General features: G+C 37.6%; 3 protein-coding genes across 4 annotated transcripts in view; 2 read left to right on the forward strand and 1 right to left on the reverse strand.

Annotated features, from left to right (window-relative positions):
* Positions 1-13772: 13772 nt before the first annotated feature.
* The window catches only part of LOC121428939 (ATP-binding cassette sub-family A member 2-like), a 99950-nt gene continuing 86129 nt past the window's right edge, over positions 13773-27593 (forward strand). For both annotated transcript variants that reach the window (XM_041625831.1, XM_041625833.1), the window contains exons 1-3: positions 13773-13916; positions 23770-23920; positions 25036-25129. In XM_041625831.1, the coding sequence (XP_041481765.1) occupies positions 23855-23920; positions 25036-25129 (160 nt within the window). In that variant the 5' untranslated portion in view covers positions 13773-13916; positions 23770-23854. The remainder of the gene's footprint in view (positions 13917-23769; positions 23921-25035; positions 25130-27593) is intronic.
* Positions 15278-18629, forward strand: LOC121428941. Its single transcript, XM_041625835.1, has 5 exons — positions 15278-15852; positions 16676-16843; positions 17044-17136; positions 17286-17374; positions 18100-18629. The coding sequence occupies exons 1-5, from the start codon at positions 15774-15776 to the stop codon at positions 18607-18609; spliced, it is 939 nt and encodes a 312-aa protein (XP_041481769.1). The 5' UTR covers positions 15278-15773; the 3' UTR covers positions 18610-18629.
* LOC121428940 lies at positions 16249-23099 on the reverse strand. The gene is made up of 5 exons (XM_041625834.1): positions 22588-23099; positions 19888-21973; positions 19418-19618; positions 17429-17947; positions 16249-16566 (listed from the first exon to the last, which is right to left on the reverse strand). Exons 2-4 carry the CDS (start codon positions 21928-21930, stop codon positions 17429-17431), a joined length of 2763 nt encoding a protein of 920 aa, XP_041481768.1. The 5' UTR covers positions 21931-21973; positions 22588-23099; the 3' UTR covers positions 16249-16566.

Here is a 27593-nt window from a genome sequence, read left to right on the forward strand (position 1 = left end):
TTACATCTGATTGGTCATGCTGTCATGGAGGTATACCCCAGGGGACCAAACTTGGCCCCCTCCTCTTTATTATTATGTTGTCTGATTTGAATCTGAATTTTCCCCTAGTCAAATATGTAGATGATACTACTATCTATGATGTGTGTAACGTTAGGAACCAAGATACACTCCAGAGTGCGTTAGATGAATTGGTATTATGGTCGAATAAGAATGACATGCATATAAACTCAAAGAAAACTAAAGAAATGGTGATTAACTTTACTAAGATGGATTTGACACACGCATTAACCATTGATGGCGTAATGCTAGATCGTGTAAGTGAAACAAAGTTGTTAGGATTATGGATAAATGATCGGTTGAAGTGGGATACCCATACTGATGCAATTTATTCCAAAGCTGCAAGACGACTATTCCTCCTGGTTCAGTTACGCAGAGCCGGCCTTTCTAGTAATGAATTATGTATGTATTACAAAGCCTGTATACGTTCTGTTCTCGAGTATGCCTGCCAAGTATTTCATGGGGGGTTAACAAACGAACAGTCGCAATTACTGGAATCTGTACAAAAACGAGCAATACGTATAATCAACCCACAATTATCGTACACTGAGGCACTCAAAGAATTAAACTTAGGAAAATCATGTGTGAAAAGCTATTCCTCCAATCACAAAATTCAGATCATATCTTGAATAACCTCCTTCCATCAAAGAAAGAGTATAAGTATGATTTTAGGAACAAAAAACAATTTCCCTTGCCAAGGTGTAAAACAAAGAGGTACAAACATAGTTTTATTCCCTGGTGTCTGTACAATCTTCAATAGCAAGAATAGTCTCTCGCGCTTTAGAACATGAGTTTGTTTAATCATGGACCCTGGTTGAAAGGATCAAGCACTCTCTCGATGTCATACATTTAATACATTTTTATATCTAAATATTGCGTTGGATTCGCTATAGTGTTGAGTCTGTATACTTGAAAGTGATGCAATGTACAATATCTCCCAGGTTCATTTTCTATGTTTCCATTTCCTCCTCTTCTCTCTCTCTCATCTATTTTTTATATTTTTTTTATGCCTTTCCTCATTCCTTCTCCTTTTTGACCCCTTACCCCTTTTCGTAATCCCTCCTCCTCTCTGTATTTTTTTTTTTTTCTTCTTCTGCTTCTCTTCATATTCACCATGTTTTTCTTCTTCATTTTCTTCCTTTTTATTTCCTTCCTCTTATTCCTCATTACTTTTCCCCCAATTCTTTCTCCTTCCCATCCGAATTATCTATTAACTATCCTAATTTATTCTGAGTGATCTGGTTTGACCATTATTAGGAATTGCGGTTCAGGTTGTTTACCCCCATACCCTCTTTCATGTGAATATTTTGTCAGCTTTGAATTTATATTCTTGTTTTCATTCCCTGCTTATTCTTCATATTCCGTTTTCCTTCTTATACTGATTATTTCCTGTTTGTTTTTGTTTTTGGTATTAATGTACAGTGTATATTGTTACAAATTTCTCACTGGTTTTTAAATATTTATTTGATATGTAATTGTGAATTTAATTGTACTTCTTTGAATTGTCAATAATCCAACTGTCATGGTTGCAATGAATGAATAAATAAATAAAATAAAATAAAAAATAAAAACGAAACCGAGATTTAGCGATGATTTATCATAACTTAATCATAAATGAAATAGACAAATGACCTACCAATGTAAAGCTTAGAATCTCCTCTTTCATCTGGTATTACTTAAGATTATTCCTCATTCACGGATGAGTGAGCAAAAACAATTCGAAGAAAGGATGCCAAAAACTCATTGGCAGGGTGTATCTGAATTTCAAAAAGAAAATCACATGACTTAAAAATTCAATATCTGCTCTTTCCTTTGATACCTTCATCACAAAAAATGATCAAGAAGTAAAAAAGTTATGATCCCTCGAAAAAATGCTTGTATTTCCATAATTTCATTAAATGAACGTGTTTTTACCGGTTTCCCACAGAAGCTATCGCACGGTAACAAATACTTAAAGGGGAATCCAACCCAAATAAAAACTTGTTTTTATAAGGAAAAGAAAAATCAGACAAGTTGATAGGTGAAAGTTTGAACAAAATTGGACAAACAACAAGAAAGTTATGAATTTTTAAAAGTTGTAAATATTGGTAATCACTATACCCATGGAGACTTCAAATTGGCCGCGTATGGGATGTCATAGTGATGTAAGGCAAGGACTACTCTTCCACGTACTCCAATACATATTATGGCTAAAATGTCATTTTTCCCAAAAGTTTGATTTCAAATTATATTTTTCTTTCATGAGGACATACTACAATATACTACCTGGGTTATATTTAGATTACTGCCCCAGGGGAATGGGTACTTAGGAGAAAACCACAAATCCTTGCTAATAAAGTACATGGCCTATGGGAAAGTTGTCCTTGCCCCTTGTCATAATTTACTTACACAGTTGCCAATTTGAAATCTACATAGTATTAGTGATCTCAATTTTAAAGCAGCTATAACTTTCTCATTGCTTGTCTGATTTCTTTCAAATTTTCACCATTCTGTTTAATTTATTTTTCTCCTTCCCAACATAACATTTTATGGCCAAGGCTGGATTCCCCTTTAATGCATGGCTGATCGTCAACAAAACGGAGTGTCGAGTGAGTTTGAACGCTAGCCTGTAAAACCTCTTCTATGGAAATTATTGAAATTCAAGCCCTATTTCAAATAACCAGAACTTTTTATTTCTTGACCATTTTCTGTAATTGTGGTATCAAATTAAAGAGCAGATATTTAACTTTTTGGAAATGTGGTTTTCTTTTCAAAACCCAGATACGGCCCGCCAAGTGACTTTTTGGAATCCCCATTTGTCTATTGTATTTGTGATTAAGTTATGATAAATCATCGATAAATCTCGGTTTCGTTTTTTGTGGGACGCACTGTATATACACGATTTCAGTCGCTCGAGCGAACAAGGGAAAAAAAGGAGGACAAAGGCCCGTGTACTATTGGGTTACACTTCGTAATTCCGAAGGTTCGTAATTCCGAAACACGTAAATTGCCTATACCTCGATGTTCGTTAATCTGAAAACGAAAAAGAGTTCGTTAATCCGAGCATTTGTGGCGTTATTCCGACGTTTCGTTATTCCGAAGGTTCGAAAATCCGAAAACGAAATAAGGTTCGTTGTTCCGAAGGTTCGATAATCCGAAAACGAAATAAGGTTCGATAAGGTTTGTTATTCCGAAGGTTCGTTAATCCGAAAACGAAATAAGGTTCGTTGTTCCGAAGGTTCGTTAATCCGAAAACGAAATAAGGTTCGTTAATCCGAAAACGAAATAAGGTTCGTTAATCCGAAAACAAAAAAATAAGGTTTGTTAATCCGAAAAATAAAAACCGGGAAAGCAGAGGCAGAGGCAAGGGGGAGGGGGCGGGGGACACTGTTGCCGTTCAATTGTTATAAGGATGGGAAGGCAAGGGCGGCCGAACGAATTTTCGTTTGGAGGTAAAGCAAAAATATGAAACTCATACGTCAAAATGGACACTTTGGTGATATTTTCACCTTAAGATTATCATCTGCTTGAAGTCATTGTGTGTTTGATAGTGATTAAGTAGAGAAAAACCTTTTTTGAAGTGATTTCTTATTATGGCAAAACGTGTATTTAGGCTTTATTTTTCGGGAGAAAGTATAATGAGCGAGCGGCTTGGTATAACAAATTCAAAGGTGAAGTTGTAAAACGTTTTTTGGGGTCAATTATTCTATAAATGGCATTATTGCGAGGTGTTGCGAGCGTGAATCACAAGCTATAATTATAGGATATTTCAATAAAAAATAAAAACAAGTTTCTAAAAATCCGAGCAGATTTCTGCTGTCATTAAAAATATGTGAGTCTAACTAATAAATTAACACGAGCGCAAAACGCGAGCTTAAACATACTGACCAGAAAAGGAACCTGTTAAAGAAAGCATTTAGAAAGCATTTTGAAAGGGTAGTCCTAACAGTCAATAATTAGCTTTATACTTATAAAATAAAGTAAATATGTAATAACGTGATAAACCCTTTTCAAATAATGCGAGCGCGAGCTATATATTTTTTTTTAATATGATGGGCAATTATGTTTGTGATCTTCAAAACGAGATACCTATGTAAATAAATTTAGATAATAACTGCGAACAAGAAGCGCAAACAGAAATTTTAATTATATAAGCTCTGACCTGATCTAAAGGAGACATTTTAAGAACTTTTTGCAGCTAGCCATGAAGACGATGCGTGTTTCAACCAGTGGCGGCGGGACATATTTTCCTGGGGGGGGGGGGGCAAAGTAAAAAAAGGGGCCAATAGGGGCAATTTGGTGCAAACATATATTTTCACCATGAGATTATCATCTGTGTAAAGAGGTTGTGTGTTTTGTAGTAATTGAATTGAGCAAAAAAATTTAAGTGATCACTGATTGATAAATTACATGTATATATTTACGTTTCATTTCTGCGAACGTAGCGAGCAAGCGGTTTTGGGGGAAAGAAATCAAATCTGAAGATGTAAAATTCGCCTTTTTGGTCAATTACTGTTAAAAGGGCATCCTTGTGAGATGTTGCGAGCGAATCACGTGCTCTAACTTTTGAAAATTTCATGAGGCCTAGAATGATAATGGGAAGCCACTTTAGTTCTGAAAACTGTTCTCCCAGCTATCATTATTTTTTTTACAAGAATGCTTAGAATGTCCAGTTTTCAGGTTGGAAAATCAGAAAATTTTGGCTCACGTTTCTCGCTCGCATCAGGTATTTTTTAATGAGGAACTCATTCTATTCCTGGTTACAAAAAAGTATAAAATGTCCAGTTTTCAGGTGGAATATCACAAACTTTAAGCTTGCGGTTCGCGCTCTCATTATTTAGTTCGTGAGTTATGTATTCTATTCATGAGTCACTAAATGCAGTCCTTAAAAGATTACTTAGAAGCCTGTTGCATAAAACTTTTTACCTGAGAAAACTGTGGTAAAAACTGAAAACTAAGGTTAGTCTGATTTCCGCCATTGACTTTAGCACAGGGCAAAAACTCCGGTAAAAACAACCCGAGTTTTCTCAGGTAAAAAGTTTTATACAACGGGCCCAGGTCAGTATATAAACAAATTACAGCTCTCCCTCGAGTTAATTCTTTAGAAAGATACACATCTTTTTCACGATTACAAAAATGCTCAGAATATTTAAGTTCACGTCTTGTTACATGAAATGTCTACTAGTTTGAGCTTGCGATTCGCGCTTTCAACATCTCACAAGGATCATTATTAGTATTATTTTTATTACCAGCAGAAGCTGTTATTAAAAATGACATCCCCTCCAATACAAATCCTATTATAGGTTTTCCCGTCCAATTTCATCAGGGTTGCATTTAGATTAATGAAAGGACTTTCAAATTCGAAATATTTTGTCAACCCTCTGCACACATGGTTCATTTTCATTTATTCATCATTTAATTCCGTTCTATATCATTCCTTTGAATTTGGTAAAAATTCAATTCAGGGAGAAATTCGTTCAAATTAATGGCCGAAAGTTGTCATTTAATTTCGCAACGACGAACTGATCGTTTAATTTCACCCAAAATACCATTTTCAATTTCATTAATCGGCACACATATTTGCACTTTAAACGTCCAAATTCAGATATGTTTCTGTGTTCATTTTTCTTTTATAACGTTTTACAATCTTTTTTTCTGATCTTTCAGTTAGAATAATTTTATATCATTATGTTTGATAAAGACGCAATTCATGCAACACTTGTAGGATATGGTTGTGAACGGTTATTCTTTTAGTGATTAATGAGTGGGTGCAGGGGCGGATCAAGAATTTCTAAAAAAAAGGGGGGCATTTTCCCAAGGAATTTGACGAGCAAAACAGAAGGTTTTTAACCAAAGAATAAGGGACGGTCCACAATTTTTTTTAATTGTGGCTCTCAAAGGGGGGGGGGGGGCACGGACACGAGCCGGGTGTGCCCCCCTGGATCCGTCAGTGAGTGGGTGGATGACCTATGCCAATGGTAGGTTTTTTTATCATCTTGTTCTTTTTTTTATTTCATATTATTGTAAATTATATCGTTGTGGGGAAGGGATGGTATTGACCACGTTTTATAGTTATGAAAGTGGAAAAACGAGTTGTTGTTCCGATGATGGTTTTTCAGATGGATGATACATTTCAGTATAATGGTAAACATCCAATTAAGTAGTAAAACCCATTTCCATAATCATTCAAATGAAGTAAAAAAAAGAAATAAAACAACGAAAAACACTGTGCATATCCTATAAGTGATCGCATATTAATGATTTTGAATTCATAAACCTTCGCAAGGAGGGTACCGTTGCGAATTTGAAAACACCTCTTCGGCTATTTGAATTTGATCGATCTTTATACTTGTTTAAATGAAATAACCATGAAATCGCGTGCCAATATGATTAAATTAAATAAAGTATTTGGGTATTTAGATGCTGATCTCACAGGTCATTCGAATTAGTTGCAAACTGAACTATTACATCATTAAATCGGTTGAAATTTTGACGAAATTGGACGGGAAAACCTATATCTAGAGGTTACACGCACGCGACCAACACACTTGATCCCCTGCATCTTTAAACCATTTGCTTAGGTAGCAATTGCTCAGGTAAAATCGAAATTAGCCTATGCTTGATCAGGGCGCCTATATTCTTAATGAAATACGTACTTTTAGCCAAGGGCGCCGGAAGCGGGGGGGGGGGCAGAGGGGCACTTGCCCCCCTCCAGCGATTTTTTTTTTTTGGGGGGGGGGCAAAACGAGATTCCCCCCCAATGTTACCCCCCTAAAAGTAAAGAAATTGTATCATTTAAGGACAAAAGTAACGATGAAGGCACTTTTCTGCCTAAGAATTGTCATTTCCATTGTCAAAAATGAAAAAATTTCGCCCCTGACGGGGCAATTACACATCATAGTAAGCCTTACGTCTTTTGACGAATATGTCCCTCTGTGAAACATACCTTTGATAAGCGCCTTTTCCATCTTATTACAGTGTGATAACGTTTAACCTTTTAATGAATACATTTCAGACTTAAACCGAATGGCAAATTGAAAGTGGTTCACCAATGCGTCGGCTAACAAACGCGCGATCGCCCAGAAACGCTCAGACCGGGGTGGTGTTTCATCAATATTTTCGTCCGACAAGTTGTCAGATCTGACAACTTTCGTATCCTGTATTCTGATTGGTTGAGAAGCATTGTTACCATAGCAACTGTCGGATAAAACAGGACTTGGCGGATAAAACGTCCGACAAGTCCTTTCATGAAATGCTCCCCGGACCCGATATCACCAACGCGCGTGAACGCTAGTTACTCGAGCAACATATGGAATCGGAAAATAGCTGTAAAACCAAAAGGTTTAAAGAGTGAAATGAGGCTTGAGTAGTTGCTTATTGGATAAATGAGAAGATGCTAGCTTGAGTCGGCGAATGGAGTGCAGAGCAGGAGTACTCATCTATCAACTAATCAAGCCTCTTCAAGTCTTCAACCTTTTCTGGTTTACTGTCTTTATCAGGACTACGCTCATTTGAACAAAAAAATACTCGACTATCAACTGTCCACTTCCTCCTATCAATTTCACTTCTTCCTCTATCCACTTTTTCGAAAACTCCACAAGGTGTACCGTCAACCACATCCGCTATTGGAATGTAATTGTTGTCTTCTAAATAATGTTACATAATGTACATTACTTATCAATTTGTTGTGTACAAAAAACGCTCCTTTTATAAGGCATAGAAATGGGACGTTTAACGCACAGTCACTAATACGCGCCGCTGTCTTCGCATCGTGCAGGCAATCTACGTGTATAGTGGCGGGCTGCTACATTGCGGTGCAGGGGTGTTCAACTTACATATCGTGAGCGCACTCAGCTGCGTGTTTTCACTTCTCCTTTCTCTCCTTTTCTTGTCATTTTCCTCGCATTACTTGTTTTCATAAATTTCCCTCTCACTTTCCTTGTTTTCTCACTCCCTTCAGTTTTGTAACTCTTCTTGATCACTTGCATTCATTGCATGGCACACCCCCCGGTCAAAAATGGTACGGTCCTATCCAACATACACTCAAGTCGTCGCTGTACGAATATAATGAAAACGTGCAAAATTCTTAACGCGTTGCGTTGCCTAGCTATGCGTGTGTACTGTGTACACACAATGCCATCGGCTGAACCCGCCAAACTATAGTGACCAATTATTGCAAAAGCTTTTGCAAATGTGAAAAGTGACAGAGGTTTTTTTTATCCAATCAAAATAATTCTTAGGTATTCGCAATCTACAGCATTTTCTGCAAAATGTCTTTTTTTGATAGGGTCTATTGTGACGTATATATTTTTTTACAACAATGTGAAGTCGCACCAAACGTTTCGTTTCCTGCACTTGCCCATTGGCTCATGTACAAATGGATTTCCAAAATCATCAAGAAAGGTTCCAAAAACCTCAAAAGTGACAGAACTTAATTTGACTAAAATTAAATGAAAATCATATCATGTTCAAGGTGAGAATCTGCTCTATTCTATTCTGTTTTGATAGATCACCTTGTTGACGCGTTTTGGAGATATCTTAGCAAATCCGTCAAAAAAGGCGTATTTTTCTATTATTCTCCATAGGGAAATAATTTAACACGCTACGCACTGCAAAAAAGGAGCGCAAACAAATTGATATGTTAACTGCCGTAGTTTGTTAATTCATGATTATTTACAAATGAATATTTCCTGGAATTTGACATTCATCATTTCCTAGTTATGGTCACATTTTCCCCAGAAAATATGTAAAGAAAAAGAAGATTTTGAAGGGGTCATCCAAAAGTGCTTCCCAGCCATACAAATCATGCCAAAGGAAACACATAAATCGAGTAATGTTATAAATTTTCAGAAAAATTTAAAATTGTTAGACAATAATTAAGCATGTCATATTTATTTTTTCCTCCAGTTACAGAATATGAAACGTTTTGCCTATGCATGGATAATCAGGGACTGACTATCTCCAATGCTGAGTTCAGAAATGATTTGCGTAAAGTGGGGATATAAGTGCTTATCGACGTCTGCCACGTCAGAACAGTTTAACATTTTGAATTTGAAAATACATTCATTAGAATGTATGTTGTTTCTGTTGTTACGGTTCTTCTGCTTAATACACTCCTTTAAACTTATGATAATTGTGCTCTCTCGCGTCGTCCGTGTATGTTAATGTACATAAATAAATATTTCTGAAAGAATAATGCATGAAAAATTTCTGGTATTTTGAGTCAATATAAGCGTATTACGTAATTTAATTGATCAGACACAAACACCACATTTTGCGCGTATATTTTATAGGTTCTCATAAACTCTGAGTATAGTCTTTCGTAGTGAATTCTATGTTTAATTCTCAAGAAATTTATTTTTGAATTCTCTTAGAAACGCAACTTTTATACTCCATTTTTACACAAAGTCCTTACGGGGGGTCCAACCCCCTCTCCCGCACGATCGCTTCGGTATCTCACGCTGTCAAATATATTGTGCCCCCTTCGGGATTTTGCCCCCCCCAAAAAAAAAAAACTGAAAGTGTTCCGGCGCGCCTGCTTTTAGCCACAACACACGCATGTATCATCGATCGTTATTACCTCATTGCATAATATCGTGTAATCTTGTAATGACAACACCGTTTTTTGTTACCAAAATGAATAATTTTAATTTTCGGAAATACGAACCTTATTCAATTTTCGGATTAACGAACCTTATTTCGTTTTCGGATTGACGAACCTTCGGAATTACGAACCTTCGGAAATACGAACCTTCGGAATTACGAAGCTTTGGAATTACGAATGTATACGTACTATTGTACCAATGGGTCATGATTTGTGAGGTGTCATTTTTTTTGCTCACAAGATATAGGGATGGCTAAGATTATAGGAAATTCACTCCACTTTGTCAAATCAAGGATTTTTCAAATGAGATGGCGCAATATCAATCAAAATCCTTTTGAACCACATTTCAAGCCGCCAGCAGAAAGTATGTCAGGCATGCATTTCTTCCTTTTTTACATTACAAATGGAAAGAAAAGATATCCGCATGACTATGTTCACACAAGCCTCTGTACATTTGAATGTTTATGTAGTTGATCTGGCAGTCACATATAGGCTCAATACACCAACCTTATGTTCTAACCGAAGAAGTTTTTTTCTTCTTAATTTGTGTTCCTATGGTAAAACAAATTCTGCTTGGTTGCCCGAACGGCAACTTTGGGCAATTTCGCTAATTTGCATAAATCCAAAATGTCCGCCACTTTTAAAATTAACGTTTGAACCCCTTGCCCCAGAACGATGAGGAATACTTCTTATCCGGGGTTTGGGGTGTGTAGAATTCATTTATTTTTTCATTTTTGCAATATAAGGTCAAAATCCAGGCCAGATGACGCCATCTTGACAAATAAAGATTGATGAAGATAAATTTTTAGAAGAATTAAAAACAAGTAATATTTTTAATTTACCTAAAGGAAACTCACAGGCGTTGTCATTGTTATATGTATCTTTCAAAGAAGTAAGAGATCGTTATTCCCTTGGAATACTTCGGATATTATGCAGCTCATGTATAAGTGTGACCATTTAAAGTCAGAGTAAAGCCGATTTAACGAAATCTCAAGATGATCATTATGAATTTGTTAAATGCAAGAATCACGTGAACAGAATTCAAAATGAAAGAAAATGTGCTTATTTCAATGATAGGGTAAGAAATTATGGAAAGAAATGCAACAAGTTACAGGCATGTCTAAGAACGATAATTCATCATCCTGCTGTATAGATAGTGATAAAATGAATGATTTTTTTGGTCAATGTTGGTAAAAATATATCCCATTAATCTTTTCCTCAACTTTATGTGTAAATTGGAAAAATCCCTCCTGTATTTACAAATTTGAATCTCTGAAAGAGGAGAGAATCCTTAAACATTTACTTCATGATGGGGCATGTTGGCTCAGCGTTAGAGCGTCCGCCTCATGAATGGGAGGTCGTGTGTTCGATCCCCGGCAGAGTCATACCACCAAAGACTTATAAAAATGGGACCTTCTGCCTTCTTGCTTGGCGCTCCGGTATAATAGTAACATATTATGTTATGCAGGGCCCGCTGGAAGAGCGGTCTTATGATTGAAGTGGCTATACCCTGGGTAAATAAAACATTATTTTATTATTGTTATTATTATCATTTAGATAAAACAAGTAATATAGGACTTGATTCAAGATTAATTCAAATAGCAGCACAATTTATTCATCAATCTTTACCCCAAACTTTAACTGAAGTATAAAATGTGGTGATGTACCAGACGACTAAAAATTGACAAGAACCACTCCACTCTATAAGGGGAAAGGCCCAAGGAATGAAGAAGCAAATTATCGCCCAATATCTGCCCTTAGTCATATCTCTAAAATAATAGAAAAGGAAATTTAAGAGCAATTGCTCCGATATCTTCTTAAACAAAAGCTCATCAATACTGAACAACATGCGTTCCTACCACACCAACCAACGACTACGTGTCTCCACAGAGTCATTGATGTATGAAAAAGAAAAAAAAGGAGCATGTTTTTTTTTTTAGAAACATCGAAATGTTTCGATTTTGTAGACCATGAGATTCTACTCTTTAATGCAACAATATGGTATAGTAGGAAATATGCTTAAGTTGTTTACATGTTACCTTAAGAATAGAAATCAGGGTTTTTTCACAATTAAGGAAAGCTTTCTGCAAAGAAAGAACTTTCTGTAGGGATTCTTCAAGGGGGAGTACTTGCTCCACGTTATTCTGAATGTTTATAGATGATATCTCACAATCAATTAAGTCTGGTGTTATAGCAGTTTATGCTGATGATGTTATTATACTTGAGACTGGTAAAGATGTTGAGACAATAACTTCAAAATTGCAATCAAATATGGATCCCCTTAAAGACTGGTATAAACTAAACCATTTAAAGATAAAAATAATGTCGACAAAACAAATGTATGTTTTAAAACACGCTCCCATGAGTATTGAAAATACTTTAGATGTTTTAATACATCAAATCCATTGGATTCAAGATCCGTTCCCTTGGAAAATCAAGAAAATTTTAAGTCCTTTATTATTAAACACCCTTTATATAATATACAATACAACCTTGCATCGATTATGGACTACCTGTTAGGGGAAATACTACTGATAAAAACAAAAGCAAAATTTATACATTACAAACAAGGGTCGCACGTTACAAGTATTTTTTGGTAACTTTGGAGATTTAGTCCTCCTGAACGAGACACTATATTCATGTTTTGTAAATCATGAAAAAATTGGGGATCTTCCTTACATTAATAATGCTTGCACTTAGCCATGTGAAGACGTTACGTATTTCAACAATCAAATAATGCGAACGCGAAGAGCGAGCTGAACATTTTTGAAATTTCTACCATGCAAAAGAATGGAAAATTTTGATAAATTTTTGTAATCGTAAATAGGAAAGCTATATTACTAAACAAAATTATTGATGAGAGCTCGAAGCGCGAGCGGAAAAATTCGAGATTTAGACCTAAATATGGGCCACTCTATTCATGTTTTGGAAATAATGAAAAGGATGAGTAATAGGGGATTTTCTATATTAATAATGCGAGCAAAAAGAGCGAGCAGAAAATCTTTGATATTGTGATCTGAAACTGGATAATGATTTAAATAGAAAACAAGTTGAGTATCTGAATAAACATGCGCGCACGTTTCATATTTAGACCTAGAATGTATAGGCATTCTAAATAATCTTTTATCATGAAAATCAAAGCGAGCGCAAAGCGCGAGCTTAAACTATTTGATATTCCGATCTGAAAAAAGAGTCAATTTCAGCTGTATATTTCAAGCACTTCGAAGGAAAATTGTGAGGTTGATATATGGATCGCATTTAAAAGAGCTGATATTTTTCATTATTATCATTTTGAATTTTGACATAGGACCGGGACATCCTTAGGACATGTCATCATATGAAAATGATGACTATCTTCACATTCCTCTTGCTAAGCGCGAGATAAAACAAAAGGGACAATTCAATTATTAAATCAAAATCTTATTTATTAATGCCTAATGAGGGTGCGAAATCTGATGATGGCCTGAAAATTTGCCATATCAAATACTTTTGTAATTATGAATAGGATGCATTAGTTAACATATTTTTGGCCATTTGCGAGCAAAAATCGCTTGCTAAATTTTTGGATAAACTGTCATGAAAAGGGGATTTTACATAAAAGGGCCTAGTTTGTTGTATAAAAGGTACCTGATAAATCAAAATTTGCGAGCGCACAGCGCGAACAGAAAATTTTGATATAGCCATAAAACTGACATTTTTACAGAGCACTTTTTGAAAATCAATTTGCAAATCATACAAAATAATGAAAGTTCGATCTCCGAGGTGAAATATATTTTTGTATTTTGACTTCCAAACTTGATATTCAACAAGATATGTAAATCTGCTAACAGGCATTGCTAATGCGAGCGCAAAGCGCAAGCGAAAATTTAGAATTTAGAATAGTAAGGTACTTTTTATTTTCCAAGTCTTCCCCTAATCTTATTCCATGCACTCGTTTTCCTCTTCTTCTTTTTTTCTCCTATCTTTTACCTCTCATTCGTTTTTTTTCTTTTTTTTTTGCTCCGCCAATAGGGGGGGGGGGGGGGCAGGCCCTTTGGGCGGGCCCCTCGCCCCCCCCGATCCACCTGATGATGCAGATTTCAGGCAAAACTGCACTTTGTTATATAGCGCCATCTTCTGATCAACCATTGACAGAAAACATTGCGAGATGTCGTCTACAAAGTGACGGCTGTGACTGGACCTGTGATAACGAAATGGAAGAGACATCAAGATCAAAAACAGAGGAAAGATAGAGAGTAGATGCGGCAGTGTGCAGTACAGTACCATATTATATTAGGTAAGATAAATAGTTTGGTATATATTTGCAAAAACAGGTACATAGCTCAGATCTGGCCTCTGCTCTGACGCTGCACTTGCTCCACCCATGGGTTCATATCGTCTCGCGAGTGAAGGATTATCAGTCATACGCACGCGACACACCACTACACTTCGAAAATACAGTGGGCTTTTGCCCACATAAAATATTTTGTTTAAATAAACATTCCACATCCTGCTATGACACTTACCGAATCATTTAGATCCTTCCGTGACTTCTCCTTGAAGTTTCTTTCTAAAAATATGTATATTTTCTTGATCTTTAGTGAAGATTTTACGGAGATAGAAATCAGACAGCGTTGATATCAATTTTCTCCTGAAGAGGGCGCGCGATTTATATTCATATCAAAGACACGACAAGGGAAAGAATAGGTACCTACACTATTTTACACGCATATCGACGCAAGGCATTACGCAAAGTCCGTGAAGTGTCCAATCTTTTCATTGTATAGACTTTGGTACACCGTATACGTATTATTGACGTTCGTCAAAGCTTGTACTGCTGGTTTCTTTCCAGGCACGTATATTATTTTCATTTTTTTTTTATCAGTCATCTTTTTAAATTAATGCAAATGAGTGTTATCATCACCAATAATAATCATTAATTATGTTTTTTGAAGGCATTTCATTAATTGGTGCCCATAATTAGTAAATTAATCATGAGGATTGCGCATTCAAAGAATTTAGATACAGTTATAAAATTACCGAGGAGCTGAATCAAGGTTGTGAAATTATTAGCGCCACCAACGGGCTTCCTTGTATTTCCGTGGAAGAGACAAGCGAAGTCACTTTCGAGGCCGAGGTAAGCAAAATGTGCTTTTTTTTATCGGATTATTATTTTATTATTATTTTATATTCAAAAAACTCTTGCTACTTACCGGCAAGAGCCCCGGTGCGTAGCGAGAAGGAGCTTCGGCAAATATTACTTCAGCAATGAAGCGATGTTTGCCGACTACTTCGAAATCCAGGGTCAAACACAGTCTATTGTACGAGGTTAGTACATACTAACCTCGTACAATGTGTGAGTGCACTTGCTCTGCCTCCTCAGTCGCCAAGAAGACCGGCAAGGCAGTGACAGTGCAGTGGCCAGCCACCAGGGTGGTGTTTCATAAAGCTGATTTTTCGTGAAGTTACGCACAACTGAACTATACGCACGACTGAAACATGTTTTTAGGCGTATCAGTTACATAGTGATATCATTTAGCACAAGAAATGGTCACCAGTTGTGCGTTAAGTCATTCGTATCTTACGAACAGCTTTATGAAACAGCCCCCATCTCAATAATCTATAAAATCTTGAAATGTATCGCCATGTTCAGTAGAGGCGCACGGCCGATATCGGAGACCATCTCCCAAGCGGGAGATCGTCTCTGGTTTGGGAGACTTGCGGGGTCTCCAATTTCAGCAACTATATCCCGTATCGGAGACTGAATTTCTTTATTTACATTTGCGGTCTCAGGGGTACATTGGCGGCGATTGAAAGTGTGATTATCGGATTCCTCGTGTCAAAATACCCCTTTTCACCGTCTACTTCAAAAATCCACCGTCTAACTGTTACGTAATCGCGATTTGTTTGCCGAGTTTCGATCCAGGCCAGCTCGGCACGTTTACACCCACACAATCTAATGGGAAATCTATACACATTCATCTACAATGAAGTTATGTCGACACGAACACACATAACCAATACATTTAATAATACATCAACACACATGAGCGGCACGTTCACACCAACACACTTTCTTCTTTTACCCTTGCCTTAACTTTCCACATGCACAGCGCTCATCACATGCACATTCACGAAAAAAGTCGAGTAAAAAATGGAAAATCAACCTTTACCGTCGGCCTTACGGGCGGGAATAATGGCCGGAATGTTGATGGACGATACATTGAACTTGGGTATGTAAAATTACAAAATGTAGTCTTTGTAGAAGCAATATTGTGCTGTTATTTTGTGTGTTTATGTCATGTTCGTGGTGTTTGATTTTCCTGTGACGCAATGACTGAATGAGGGTGAATGAACGAGAGGGAAGCGCAGTTTGCCGGGACCCCGTGCCCTTGCCGGTGGCCTTCACAGTGGACGTGAATTCGAAACAAGAGGTGAATGGATGTGCACGGTGGGATAGGAATAAAGTTGCGTGAGGTGATTAAAAACAGGGAATCTTTCGTTTTAATAAGGAGGGGTTTTAAAACTGAAACAAGGTCTGCTTGTCGGCAAAGCAAATACAGGAGACCCCCCCCCTTCAAAAAAAAAAGTTTTGTCACGATTGAACATATATCGTTTCCTCTCGATCTTCAGACGCATTTATGATGTCCTCCTTCACTAAAAAAAATGCCTAACCAGACCCGGGGGGGGGGGGGTAAACATATATATTCGACGAGATGTGCGTGCGTCTTCAGGTTTCCATTTATGTTTCATATTTTCACAAATTGAGTGCTTCTTGTCAGTTGCAATATTCTTTTAAGAAATGTAGAATGACCTTCAAATCAAGGGAATAAAGGAAAATTAACTTACTTTTACTTGGCTGTACGATAGTCTTTGATCCTCCGTCTACTCTCAGGAATGTATTCAACATGCTTTTCGTAGACAAACGGACAAGACGATGTACTCATCTATGAATAATTATAAAAAGCGGTGGAAGGGGCGATGCTTTTTCCAATCTCGTTGTCAAGACAGATGAACCAGTTATATAATTGAATTTAATTGTTATTAATCATGCAGGTAATGATGATCAGTCAACTGGACAAAGCAATGAAGAGGGAGTGAACATGATGGAAGACACGGTAGGGGATGTGAACATGGATATCTCTGACGGAGATACCAGTGACAATGTTATAGAAGAAACAGATCAAGAGTCCGAGGCTGAAGAAACAAATGGAGATGGTGGTGGTACATATATTTTGTATTTTACTGAGATTATAAAAATCATGCAATCTTAAAAAAAAAAAAATCTGTGGTATACGGTAGTTTAATTCAATCTCATCCATCTGAATTGAAATGCTTGACTGTAAAACATTATTTATTCATGAATTCTTTCTGATGACGTGTGAAATATAAAATTTTCCTTTTTTTCTTTCTGGAAATATTAGACAATAATGAAATGCCAGTGGAGACCGGACAGGAAGATGAGGGATCAAATGATCAAAGTGGAAAGGGAGATGCCATACGACGAATTCAAGGAAGTATGTTATTCCATTATATGCAAGCACATGCACATAAATCAGTTTATATATATACACATATACATGTAAATTTCTTAATACAAAATGTTAAGAACTCAATAATTTCATTGTAATAACCAATAATGCATTCTAACTCTTGTCTTTAACAGTTGGAAAGGTGTTAGAAGGTCGATGCTTCCAGACAAAACGACAAAGAACCCAAAGCTTTTCTAAAAGGAGAAAGACGATCATCAACAGTGTAAGTTGATTTTTCCTGCTCATTAAGTGTTAGAATAAGGCCTATTATGATTACCTAATCTTCTTCTTCTTCTTCTTCACTGACTTGTTGCTCTAGTTCCTCAACTAAAGAGTAATATAAGTTCAAATACTGTTTTTTGGAAGCAGTCTTGGTAGATTTCATGTAGCTTGACTGATATCGCTTAGCCACATCCATTGGCAGGCCCTCTAGTATCTCCAGTATTTTCTTTCTGATTTCACTGATGTTCATGCTTTCTACAGCATTGGTTCGTTCTAAATCGCTAAGTGTGACAGGAATGACAGTTGGCTTGGGGGGATGGCCCGCTTTTGCACTTTCTACATAGTTCTTTGTGATTTCCTTTGCCGTCGTGGAAAAGTTGACTAGGTCAGGGTTTAGTTTGGTCTTCCCATCCATACTTGTGTGCACTTTTTCAGATTTCGGAGTCATCAGATAATTTGCTTTACGGATCAATGCCCTTGTCCTTTCAACTTCTTTGCTGGAAACCTTGGTCTCTGTAGCTTGACTTGCTCCAGTGTCACTCATCATGACATCAGAAAGTGTTGCTCCTCTCACCTGGAGAAACATAGAAAGTTAATGTTATTGTTAATTTCCATCAATGCATTTATGTAACGTTTCTTTCAGTGATGCAAGTTATCTCTAAATGCACAAATTTTCACTTAAGATACAAGATTATGTATACCATTTCTCATTGTTTTTTTATGCAGGGAATCATGCTTCACATCCAAACAAATGCTAATGTGAGCATTGTCTTGGAGTCAGAATCTGGGAGAAGACACGTCTTTGAAACTAATCCCAAACAGAGGCAGCAACGATCTTTTGCCGTGCAGGTTGGGGAGTCCTCTGTACCACGACATCCACCAAGGCTCCGCTCTAAGGTGAATACTCCAACAAAGACACCCCGAAGACAAGGTTCCACTAGCCAACGAACAGTGACAACACCTGTGACACCACGCGTGCATTCCCTGCCTGGGAAACAGAAAAAGTCGGTAAAAGCAGCTGCAAAATCGCCAAACCAAAATCGGTGCTATGTGTGCAGAGTAATATATGGAAGTCGCAAAGACTTAGATGTCAAGAAAACCAAAGGACTACAAGCCACTTGGCTTGGATGTGACAAAGAAAATTGCGACAAGTGGGCCCATGCCACCTGTGTAGGCAAAAAAGTGAAGAGTAAGAAAGATGCAGAGAAGATTCCGCTCGTTTGCCCTAACCATTAGAGCAAAGACCTTAAAACTACCTCAAAAGAACACACCAAAGTCTGATTTCATTTAGTTTATCGTAGCATTATAGCGTTTCATATTCATCTATTAGTACATGTGTATTTGTAAAAAGAAGTTATACCATAACTTGCCTCATAAACTCAGTATGTTTTAATGTCCTTTTCTTAGACTTACATATATATCTGTTAGTACGTATTTTTGTATTCATAAAAAAGGGTAACATCTATACTTGCCTAAAAAACTGTGGAGTGCTTTATAAAGCTGTTCGAAATACTGCAGTCATGAAAGAGTCCTTCTACAGATTTCTAAAGGAACTACACTGTACACACAAGAAGCTCGTGCAAAAATGAGATTGCTTTAAAAAAAAAGATTCATGAAAAAGGTTCCTCAATCGTTCTTAAAGTCACTAAGAACAGCTTTATGAAACACTCCCATTAGGAAAAAAACTGCATAACGGGTACAGTACTCATCTTGTGCCTTATAAAAAAGTACTATGTATAGCTACTTTCCTACAGTGGATTGATGGAGTAAGTTTAACATGAATATTGCTGTTATAAGTTGCAAGATTGTTTTACATTATTTTTATAACTTTATACATGTGCAAGCTTATCATTTTTGCTGATATCTTATATGCTAGTGTGTTTACAAGACTTATGTTATGCATGTTTTGTGGAAAAGATGTCCACATTTATATTTACATTCCTGTCTGTTGTTAATAAATATGTTGAATCATCTTTGAAATTCACTTTCTCGAGTAGTTCATTTTTTCTCTTACTGATCGTAAAATATGGAAATTGTACAAGACCTTTTTCAGTTTTTCTAAGTTTCTGAAGACACGTTTCCACCTTTCATCATTGGGTACACCAGTCAACTTCATCCAAGACTTCGCATCCTTGTTGATCTCTTCAAGGCAAGCATCTCCTCCTTGATAAGCACAAGCTTTCCCAGTTCGGCTGACCGAACAGAATGAAGCCATTAACTCCTTCAGTTCAGGAGGCATGAGTACCTGGGGAAAAAAAGCAAGTATGATTGCATGCAATTTAATTAATTTGGATTACTTGATAATGAACTATGTCCGATTTAGTGAATTATTTTCTTGACATGATTTATCTTTGGTCATACCTCACTGACGTAATTGTCATTTTAAAAATATAATATTCATGAAAAAATAGGCGTACATTTAAGAATAAATTAGAGTGGCATTTGGATCCACTAAGTACTACACACAGTGTGCAACAGTTTACAATGTAATTAACAATTAGCTATATTATTTACCTGATCAAGCATATCTCGAAAAAGTATCTCCTGGTACTTTGGGTGGTTTTGGCCATACATCATTGGAGTAAATTTCACTCTGCTTGCCAGAATGCTCTCGGTGTTGTTTCTCCGAACACCTGTTCGGAACAGCATGAGAGCATGCAGATAAGTGAGAGTCATCTGTTGAATGTAGATGTAGTTAGGGCAGCTTGAATCCTCCTGCCATTGCCAGTATCCTTCTACTGTTGGTCGCACATTGTTGCGGATACAGCATTTAACATATGGGGTGACCAACTCTTTGCTAAATGCAAGGTAGCAAATCTCAAGGAGGGTGAATGTCTTGTGATGATCTGACCCTTTTTGGCAGTACTTTTGCGCTTTGTCAGATTTAAATCCCAAGTTGTACGCGATGGTAGATACAAATGTTTCCCAGTTCAGCTTGATGAAGGATCTGGAAACATTCATTTCCAGGTGCAGTAATCCCATAACTGGGACAACCCAGGAAAACTCCCTGTACGCATCTCCCTTTCCGATCAAATTGCACGGGTGCTCCTCAAGTTTTTCTTGGCCATAGTGACATTCTTTGCATCTTCTGCAGAACCACACATTGTCGATGAGGCTCCTCATAATCGTGTACGGCAATCCATCGCATTCTACAAACATCCATTCCCGCTCTTCTCCTCCATACTGCCTGATGCCGCCCCTTCTCCCTAGCCCTCTAAGCACGGTGACTATAGTGTCGAAGCTATTTGGGTTTACGAACTCCGGCTCGCCTGGAGTCACAGTGGCCCCATTCTCAGTAAAAGTCACATCTTCGAAAGCATGAAATGGGTCTACGTTTCCTGCCAGATGGAGTTCCGGCTCAGGAGGCTTTACCAAACTACCTTTACAAGCTCGACAAATCCTGTAAGTGACATCGTTTGCTCCTCCACACTCGATACATATTTTTTCAGTTTGAGCATCTTTTATTTCCTGCACATATTTGTCTATGTGATCTTCACTTTGTTCATTGTGTTCATCATACACTTTTTGGATCTGTTGTTTCAGTAACTTATCTCTTGTATCTCGAAAGAAATCATCGTAATCTGATGAAAATACAAGAAGATCGCTTCCTTCTTTTTCTGGGGGTGAATTCCACATCCACTTTGATGGTTTCAGTTCTCCATTCTTTTGTTCATCTCCTTCGTTGAGGCTGATATATGCAGCACTACACATCACACTGGTGGGCACTTTGTTGTCTCCTTTAATTGTGTATGTCTTTCCAATGATTTGATTGTTGTCAAACACACACCTGCTGGTACCCGCTGGAATAGCTATGGGGTCCTCAGCTGATGAGTCCAAGCACCTGATAAGTGTTCTATATGAACCTGCAGGCGAAACATGGTTCATTAGGTTAGCCCCAAGTTTACTGCTTGTGAACGAGTACATGACAATGTTCTCCCGCATGGAGAGAGGGAGAACTAATTGTGGATTCCGAATAGTGTAAAGCTGTTCCACAGCCTTAGCAAGAAGATATGTCTGTTTATCTGTAATACTGTTGACACTGATGTTGCACAGTTCGCACAAAAATATCAAGAGTTCATCCGGCCTCTGATTCAAAAACTGTCTTGGATTATACTCTAACAGATCATTGACGCTAAGGGATTTCCTGTTTTTGTACAAATTCTTTGTGTCCTTTCCTAGCAATTTTCCAAGGATTTTCCCAACATCCCTGCATTTGTCCTTGTCTTCTCTTGGCAGTTCTGGCAATTCGTCTTCACTGCTGTCCGAAAACATTTCTTCTTCTTGATCACTTGAACTTTCGCTTTCCACAGGTGAATCGGATTTGGCTTGATTTGTAATTCTTCTCGTTCCTTTTACAATGCAACTGTCACATATGTAAGTTGTCCACTTCTTGATGAAGCCTGTATTTATTAGTTCTTCTTTTTGATGATAGAGAATCCTTTTAGAGTCATTAACCCGAACAAGATGTGAATAATCTCCATTGTGAAATGGGCATCCACATTGTTTCTTGAACTGTCCTCCTTCTCTGGATAACTTCTTTGACCTAAGCTTCGGCATGATGATGAATATTCAGGTGAATGCTCTAGCTCAATTCAGGAACCTTTATAAAGAAAGTTTAAGAAGTTACCAATTCAATAATGAATATCGCTATCCCTGCATCGAAACTGATAGAGTAAATAATATACTTAAGAAAATGGTTTTGTTATCCTTTGTCATCAAATAACATCACTGGTGGATCCAGGGGGGGGGGGCACAAACGGGCAGTGACCCCCCCCTTGAGAAACAAAATTAGAATTTGTAATGTAAAATACCTTAAGCCAGATGTGCCCCCCCCCCTTAAAGCAAAAAAAAAGTCATTACTTTTTTTGGCCTTATATTGTTTTTCTGGGACGCAATATTTTTTTTTTCTTAAGATGTGCCCCTCCCCTTTTTAGAAAACCCTGGATCCACCCTTGTTTCATCAACAACCATGTCAACAAAAATACAGCAAACAATGACAAGGAAACGCACATCGACCACACACACTATATAAATAAGGCATAGGCCTAAAAGCAAACATGAAAGTGAACACATGGGGCACTGCACCATCTACAAACGACCAAAATGAATCAACAAAGTTAGGGCTCCACTCGTCATATTCATCGTATTCAACCACATAACTAAAATACATTGATACGTAAGTATACGGAACAAAAATAATCTTATTGTATTTACCTATGAATCATGCATCTTCACATAGTCATAGATCTATACTAATATCGAAAATATTGGGTGCGTCTGACTGAATCTCCTCGTGTAGATAAATAAAATGCATCTTCTGTAAAATAAAAATCAAGTAAGTTTGCATGATCAGCTTTTGAAATAAAATCGCCGAGATCACAGTCTCCGAGTTTGGAGATTTATTTTAATGCAAAAGTACAGTACAGTCTCCTGTACGAGAGACTGGTTACTGTTGTTTAGATCGCGTTTTCTGAGAGTCTCCCAAATTAGAGATCAAGTACCGAGTCGCCATGTACGGAGACCGCGATCACTCTCCGAAACTGGAGACTTCAAAAAGTTTATTAGATCGCGTTCTCGTCGGGTCGCCGAATACGGAGATAGTGTTCCATATCGGCAACAGTGTCCGAAGTCGGAGACCAGTCGCGGTCGCGATGAGTGCGTGATTCAAGCAGTCTCCGGTATCGGAGAGTATCTCCCGTTCGGGAGACGGTCTCCGATATCGGCCGTGCGCCTCTACTGATGTTTCATGGCTGAGATAGCCAGGAGGCTTCTTTCTAGAGAGTAAAAATCATTTACTAACGTAACTTACTCTCATACGAAGCCAGGGCTTCTAATATACATAGACCTCGCCGTATGACGACGTATACCAGTGTGTTTTAGCGTACTCTTAACGTATGCAAAACTTACCCGTAACGTATTCAACGTACGCCAGCGTAATCGCCAAATTCCTCATATGTCAGGCATACGCTGTCTAAAACGCCAAGGTGTGACAGTGATGTAAAAGATCTAGCCCTAAATCATGTACATGGGATAAAACTTAATTGCCGACATTTCTATGCTATGGATTTTATTTTTAGACAAGAATTCATTAAAGAAATGACAAAAATATCATGAAAAGAAGGAAGAGACTTGCCCGATGTTTACGCCGCCATCTTGTTTTCTATTGTTCTTCACCCATGTTACGCGACGCAAGCGTCCTTTGCAGCATTCTGTGTTTGTGTTTTATAAAAAAAAACATTTTCATGATAAATACAAATTCACTTGAATGCAAACATTGGATTGAATGTAATGTCTTATTCGCTGTGTCTTTTAAAGGCTGTGCTTCTAGTGGGAATAAGAATTGATTGAACACATAAAGCCAGGGCCATTCATGCCTTTGATTATCTTGTCTTGCAGGTCTGTAGCCAAGTGAGTTTCTCTAGACTGGTACCAGGTTTTCAGGTTTACCAGAGCCACCTTCGTATAACCCATTAGAGCCATAATGGGGTTTATGCACCAGCTCCTTATTCTTCTCTGGAAGAATTGGACTTTGAAAAGGAGAAGTCCTGTAAGTATTGTTTTTACTTTTTTTTTTCCAATTTAATAGGCACTTCAGCATTAAAGATAAAAATAAATTATGATTTGTAAAGCAAACTGCATTACAAAAATCTTCAATTGGTTGTGATTTTTATGCTACAAGGGCCCCGCAAGTCCAATGATTTTCAGATGATTTTATATACTTCATACTTTATGTAAAAGTTATTGAAAAATGCATATTCCTCATTTTTGCTGTGATATATGTTTTTTTCTCCCAACAAAACCATAATTGAATTTAATTGTTTTCACTGGAATATTAAAGCCCAATTTAAGTTATGGTGAAAGGTTAGTAATTAATGTAAATTACACGTTACAATATTACAAAGAAATATGGTTGTTAAAAGTTTTTTCAGTTGTCCTCTCTTGTTGGTTTGTTTTTTAAATTCAAAATATCCCTTTCAGCAGTTACTTTAAAGCTAATTGACACTGATTTCGTGAGAAAGTATGTAAAACCAAGGTTAAGTATTACTATATCATCGTCGATCTAGATCTGGTACAGTTACATAAACTGAATTTTGTGAAATCATAAAATCTAAGCTGAAAAACAATCACACTGAAGATCGCCAACACAGATAGGCACACGTGGGACAGTGCATATTATATTGCTGGAATATAACCCGACAGAAGTGCCAGAATCCACGCTTATTTTGCTTATTTTTCAGCAATTACACAATTTCTTCCAGAATCCTTCGGCACATGTTTTTTATTCATATTAAAAGACACTTGGGTGGTTATTATATTGGATTCTGTAAAAGGTCATTTTGAGATCGTTACCACAACTGGCATTTATCTTTAAGCTACAAAAATAGACTATATCCTGACATTTGCAGCCTTCTTCATGCTTGAGAAAGGGCTTTAAATTAGCAAGACAAAAAATATGCCTATCTTATTTGATTTGGGAGCTAATTGAAATCAATTTTGAGATAAGATCAGTAAATCATTCATCGAAACACATTTTACACAAATAGTATCATCAAATTTTGGAGGGATTGAATGAAACTGAAGATTGTCTTTAAACTGCATGCATTGGTATTGTTGTGCTTACTGGATTTCTATTTTAATATCTCTTTCTCTTTTCCCCACCAGTTTGTTCTTCTGTTGGAGATCTTGATTCCACTCACATTATTCTTCATCTTAGTATCTCTCAGACACCATAAACCATCCATTCCAGAAAGCCAGAGTAAGTCTTAAAAGTCTCTTTTAATTTATCTTTTGTCAGTCTTGGAGTTTGTTCTTTATGTATGTTTTGCCAGTTTTACTTTTTGGTTCATAATATTTAATCATTTTATATATTTTTTTCTCTATCAGTCTATTGTAAATATTATGATTCTTGATGATTTATTATTTTATTTCGTAATTCTCCTGGAGAAATTACAGGAGATCCCGCCCACGCATGCGCAGTCATTACGTTCGCAGCATTGATTTAGCAGTCATATTCCGCCATTTGGGGTAAGATAAAAATTGCTTTTTCTTCCCCTTCTTCAAGTTGGTTGCTGGAAATTATGCGCTAGAGCTAAACTTTTCTATTACAACCTCCTTCTGATATCGACACTGGGTTCGAGTTGGAGTACTTCATGACGAAAATACGATTATGAATCGTGATTTCTTGAATGTGGGTACCAGCCCGCCGGCGACTCAGTCGCAGCGGAGTGCGGTTTCTCCACCGGGCCAGACGCCGGCGAAGCCGGGCGCAGGGACCCGTTCCACGAGCCAGCAACCAGCGTCGCATCAACAGTCTTCGTATTCGACTTACTCGAATACAGTTATAGATAACTTCGTGATAAAGGAGATATGATTGAATCTCCGTCGGGCTTTTCGGGCATAGGTACCGATATGGCACTATTGAAAGCCAAGCCCAATAAAATTGTCAAAAACATAAAGATAAAGGAGATATTAAATCTCCGTCGGGCTCTTCGGGCATAGGAACCGATATGACACGAACAAAGCCAAGCCCAAAAAGAATAACCTTCCCCTCAACTTCAAACTCTGAGTTTGAGGAGAGACTGAATTAGAATCGCTTTTGACTGAAGCACTGGAGAACCAGGCTTTTCAGAACCAGTCAGGGAGCCAGTTACTCCCCAGGCATAGGTCAGCCATTATCAAGATAGTATTCTGAGGCTGTCTTTTTACGATGATAATAATGGTTATGATGATCAGAATTCTTAAATACAGTTCCACGCAGGTCAGGTCCATGTGACCAATGTCAATGATGACAATTCACAAGCTCCAGATTTCGAGAGTGGGGAAGGTGAATGTGATGTGGGCCAATTAAGGCCCAGGCATACCGGCATTACTAGCCGCTAAGTTTGCCCAGCCCCAAGAGATGGGGCACGGCAATTGATAACCTTGGTCGATATGCCAAGAGTTAATGCTCCCATTTGGGACAAACTAAAACAAGTAGGCCTAACTAGACAAAGAAACCTGCAACTACAAAAAATTCAACGTTCACTAACCAGAGGTTTGACAGCATTCATGCAATCTTTAGACCCAGAGAATATTTCTGAAGCTCAACAAGATTGCCTCGCTTTGCTCAGCAATACCAATTTTGAGCTAAATTGCACAAGGAAACGTCTTATCAGACCTGATATGAATATGAAATTTACACCATTGTGCAAATCTTCCCAAGTGGGCAAGTTCTTATTTGGAGATGATCTTGCTAAGCAAGTGAAAGACCTGAGTGGGCAGCTGCAGGGATGATGAGAGGCCAATTGAAGGACAAGCAATTCAAGTCTCACACATATCACCCATATGCTAGGAATAAAACCAGTACTCGTGAATCTGGATGGGCTCAATCAGCCCAACATGATTTGTGGTCAGGCAACCAGAGGGTCCTTTTTTAGGGCATCCCCAGTGGAAACGACACAAGAACAAGGGTCATGACCAGTGGCAGAACCCAGGCTCGCAGAGCAGAATGCCTCTCAACAGGCCCTTTCCCCCCAAAGCAGGGTGCATCTTGGAAGAAAACAAAGTAACTACTTCTATTGAAGAGACGAGTTAACTCAATGATTATTCAAAGTTTCCTATTGGTGGCCGAATGAGGCATTTTGTAAACAATTGGAAAATATTACTTCTGATCACGTCATCTTATCAACTGTTGAAGGGTAAATTAGAGTTTGAAAATTTATCTATTAAACCATACCGTTCACTACCCCCACACTGTTTTCATATCAGAACAGTTGAAGTAATTCAAATCAAGAAATTATACACTTACTTGAGGAAAAGGTGATTGAACAATGCTCCCATGAGAATGGAGAGTTCGTGTCCAACATTTTTATTCGGCCCAAGAAAAATACTGGGCTAATTAAGAGTTATTCTGGATCTTTCTGACCTGAAAAAGTATGGCTGTCAGCATTTTAAGATGGATAGCATACATACAGCTACACAATGTCAGAAAATTTGTTTTCTTGCCTCAGTGGACCTCCGGGATGCTTACTTTTCGGTCCCAGTTCACCCTTCAGATGTTTACCAAATGGTTTGAGTTCTGCACCACGGCTCTTTACCAAAATTTTGAAACCAGTGTTTGCCACACTGCACCAAGCAAACCACATCTTAGTGGGTTATCATGACAACACCATCATTATTGGTAACAATAAGGCCCAAGTACAGAAGGCAATTGATGCCACGGTTGGCCTTTTATCAGAGCT

This window comes from Lytechinus variegatus, chromosome 15 (genome assembly GCF_018143015.1).
Source record: "Lytechinus variegatus isolate NC3 chromosome 15, Lvar_3.0, whole genome shotgun sequence".
NCBI lineage: Eukaryota > Metazoa > Echinodermata > Echinoidea > Temnopleuroida > Toxopneustidae > Lytechinus > Lytechinus variegatus.

Coding starts and splice junctions, on each gene's coding strand:
- LOC121428941 (XM_041625835.1), top strand. CDS start 15,774: ATGGAAAATCAACCTTTACCGTCGGCCTTACGGGCGGGAATAATGGCC. Junction 16,844..17,043: donor AACAAATGGAGATGGTGGTG/GTACATATATTT, acceptor TGGAAATATTAG/ACAATAATGAAATGCCAGTG. Junction 17,375..18,099: donor GAAAGACGATCATCAACAGT/GTAAGTTGATTT, acceptor TTTTTTATGCAG/GGAATCATGCTTCACATCCA.
- LOC121428940 (XM_041625834.1), bottom strand. CDS start 21,930: ATGCCGAAGCTTAGGTCAAAGAAGTTATCCAGAGAAGGAGGACAGTTC. Junction 19,619..19,887: donor TTCGAGATATGCTTGATCAG/GTAAATAATATA, acceptor TTTTTTCCCCAG/GTACTCATGCCTCCTGAACT. Junction 17,948..19,417: donor ACTTAGAAAAACTGAAAAAG/GTCTTGTACAAT, acceptor ATGTTTCTCCAG/GTGAGAGGAGCAACACTTTC.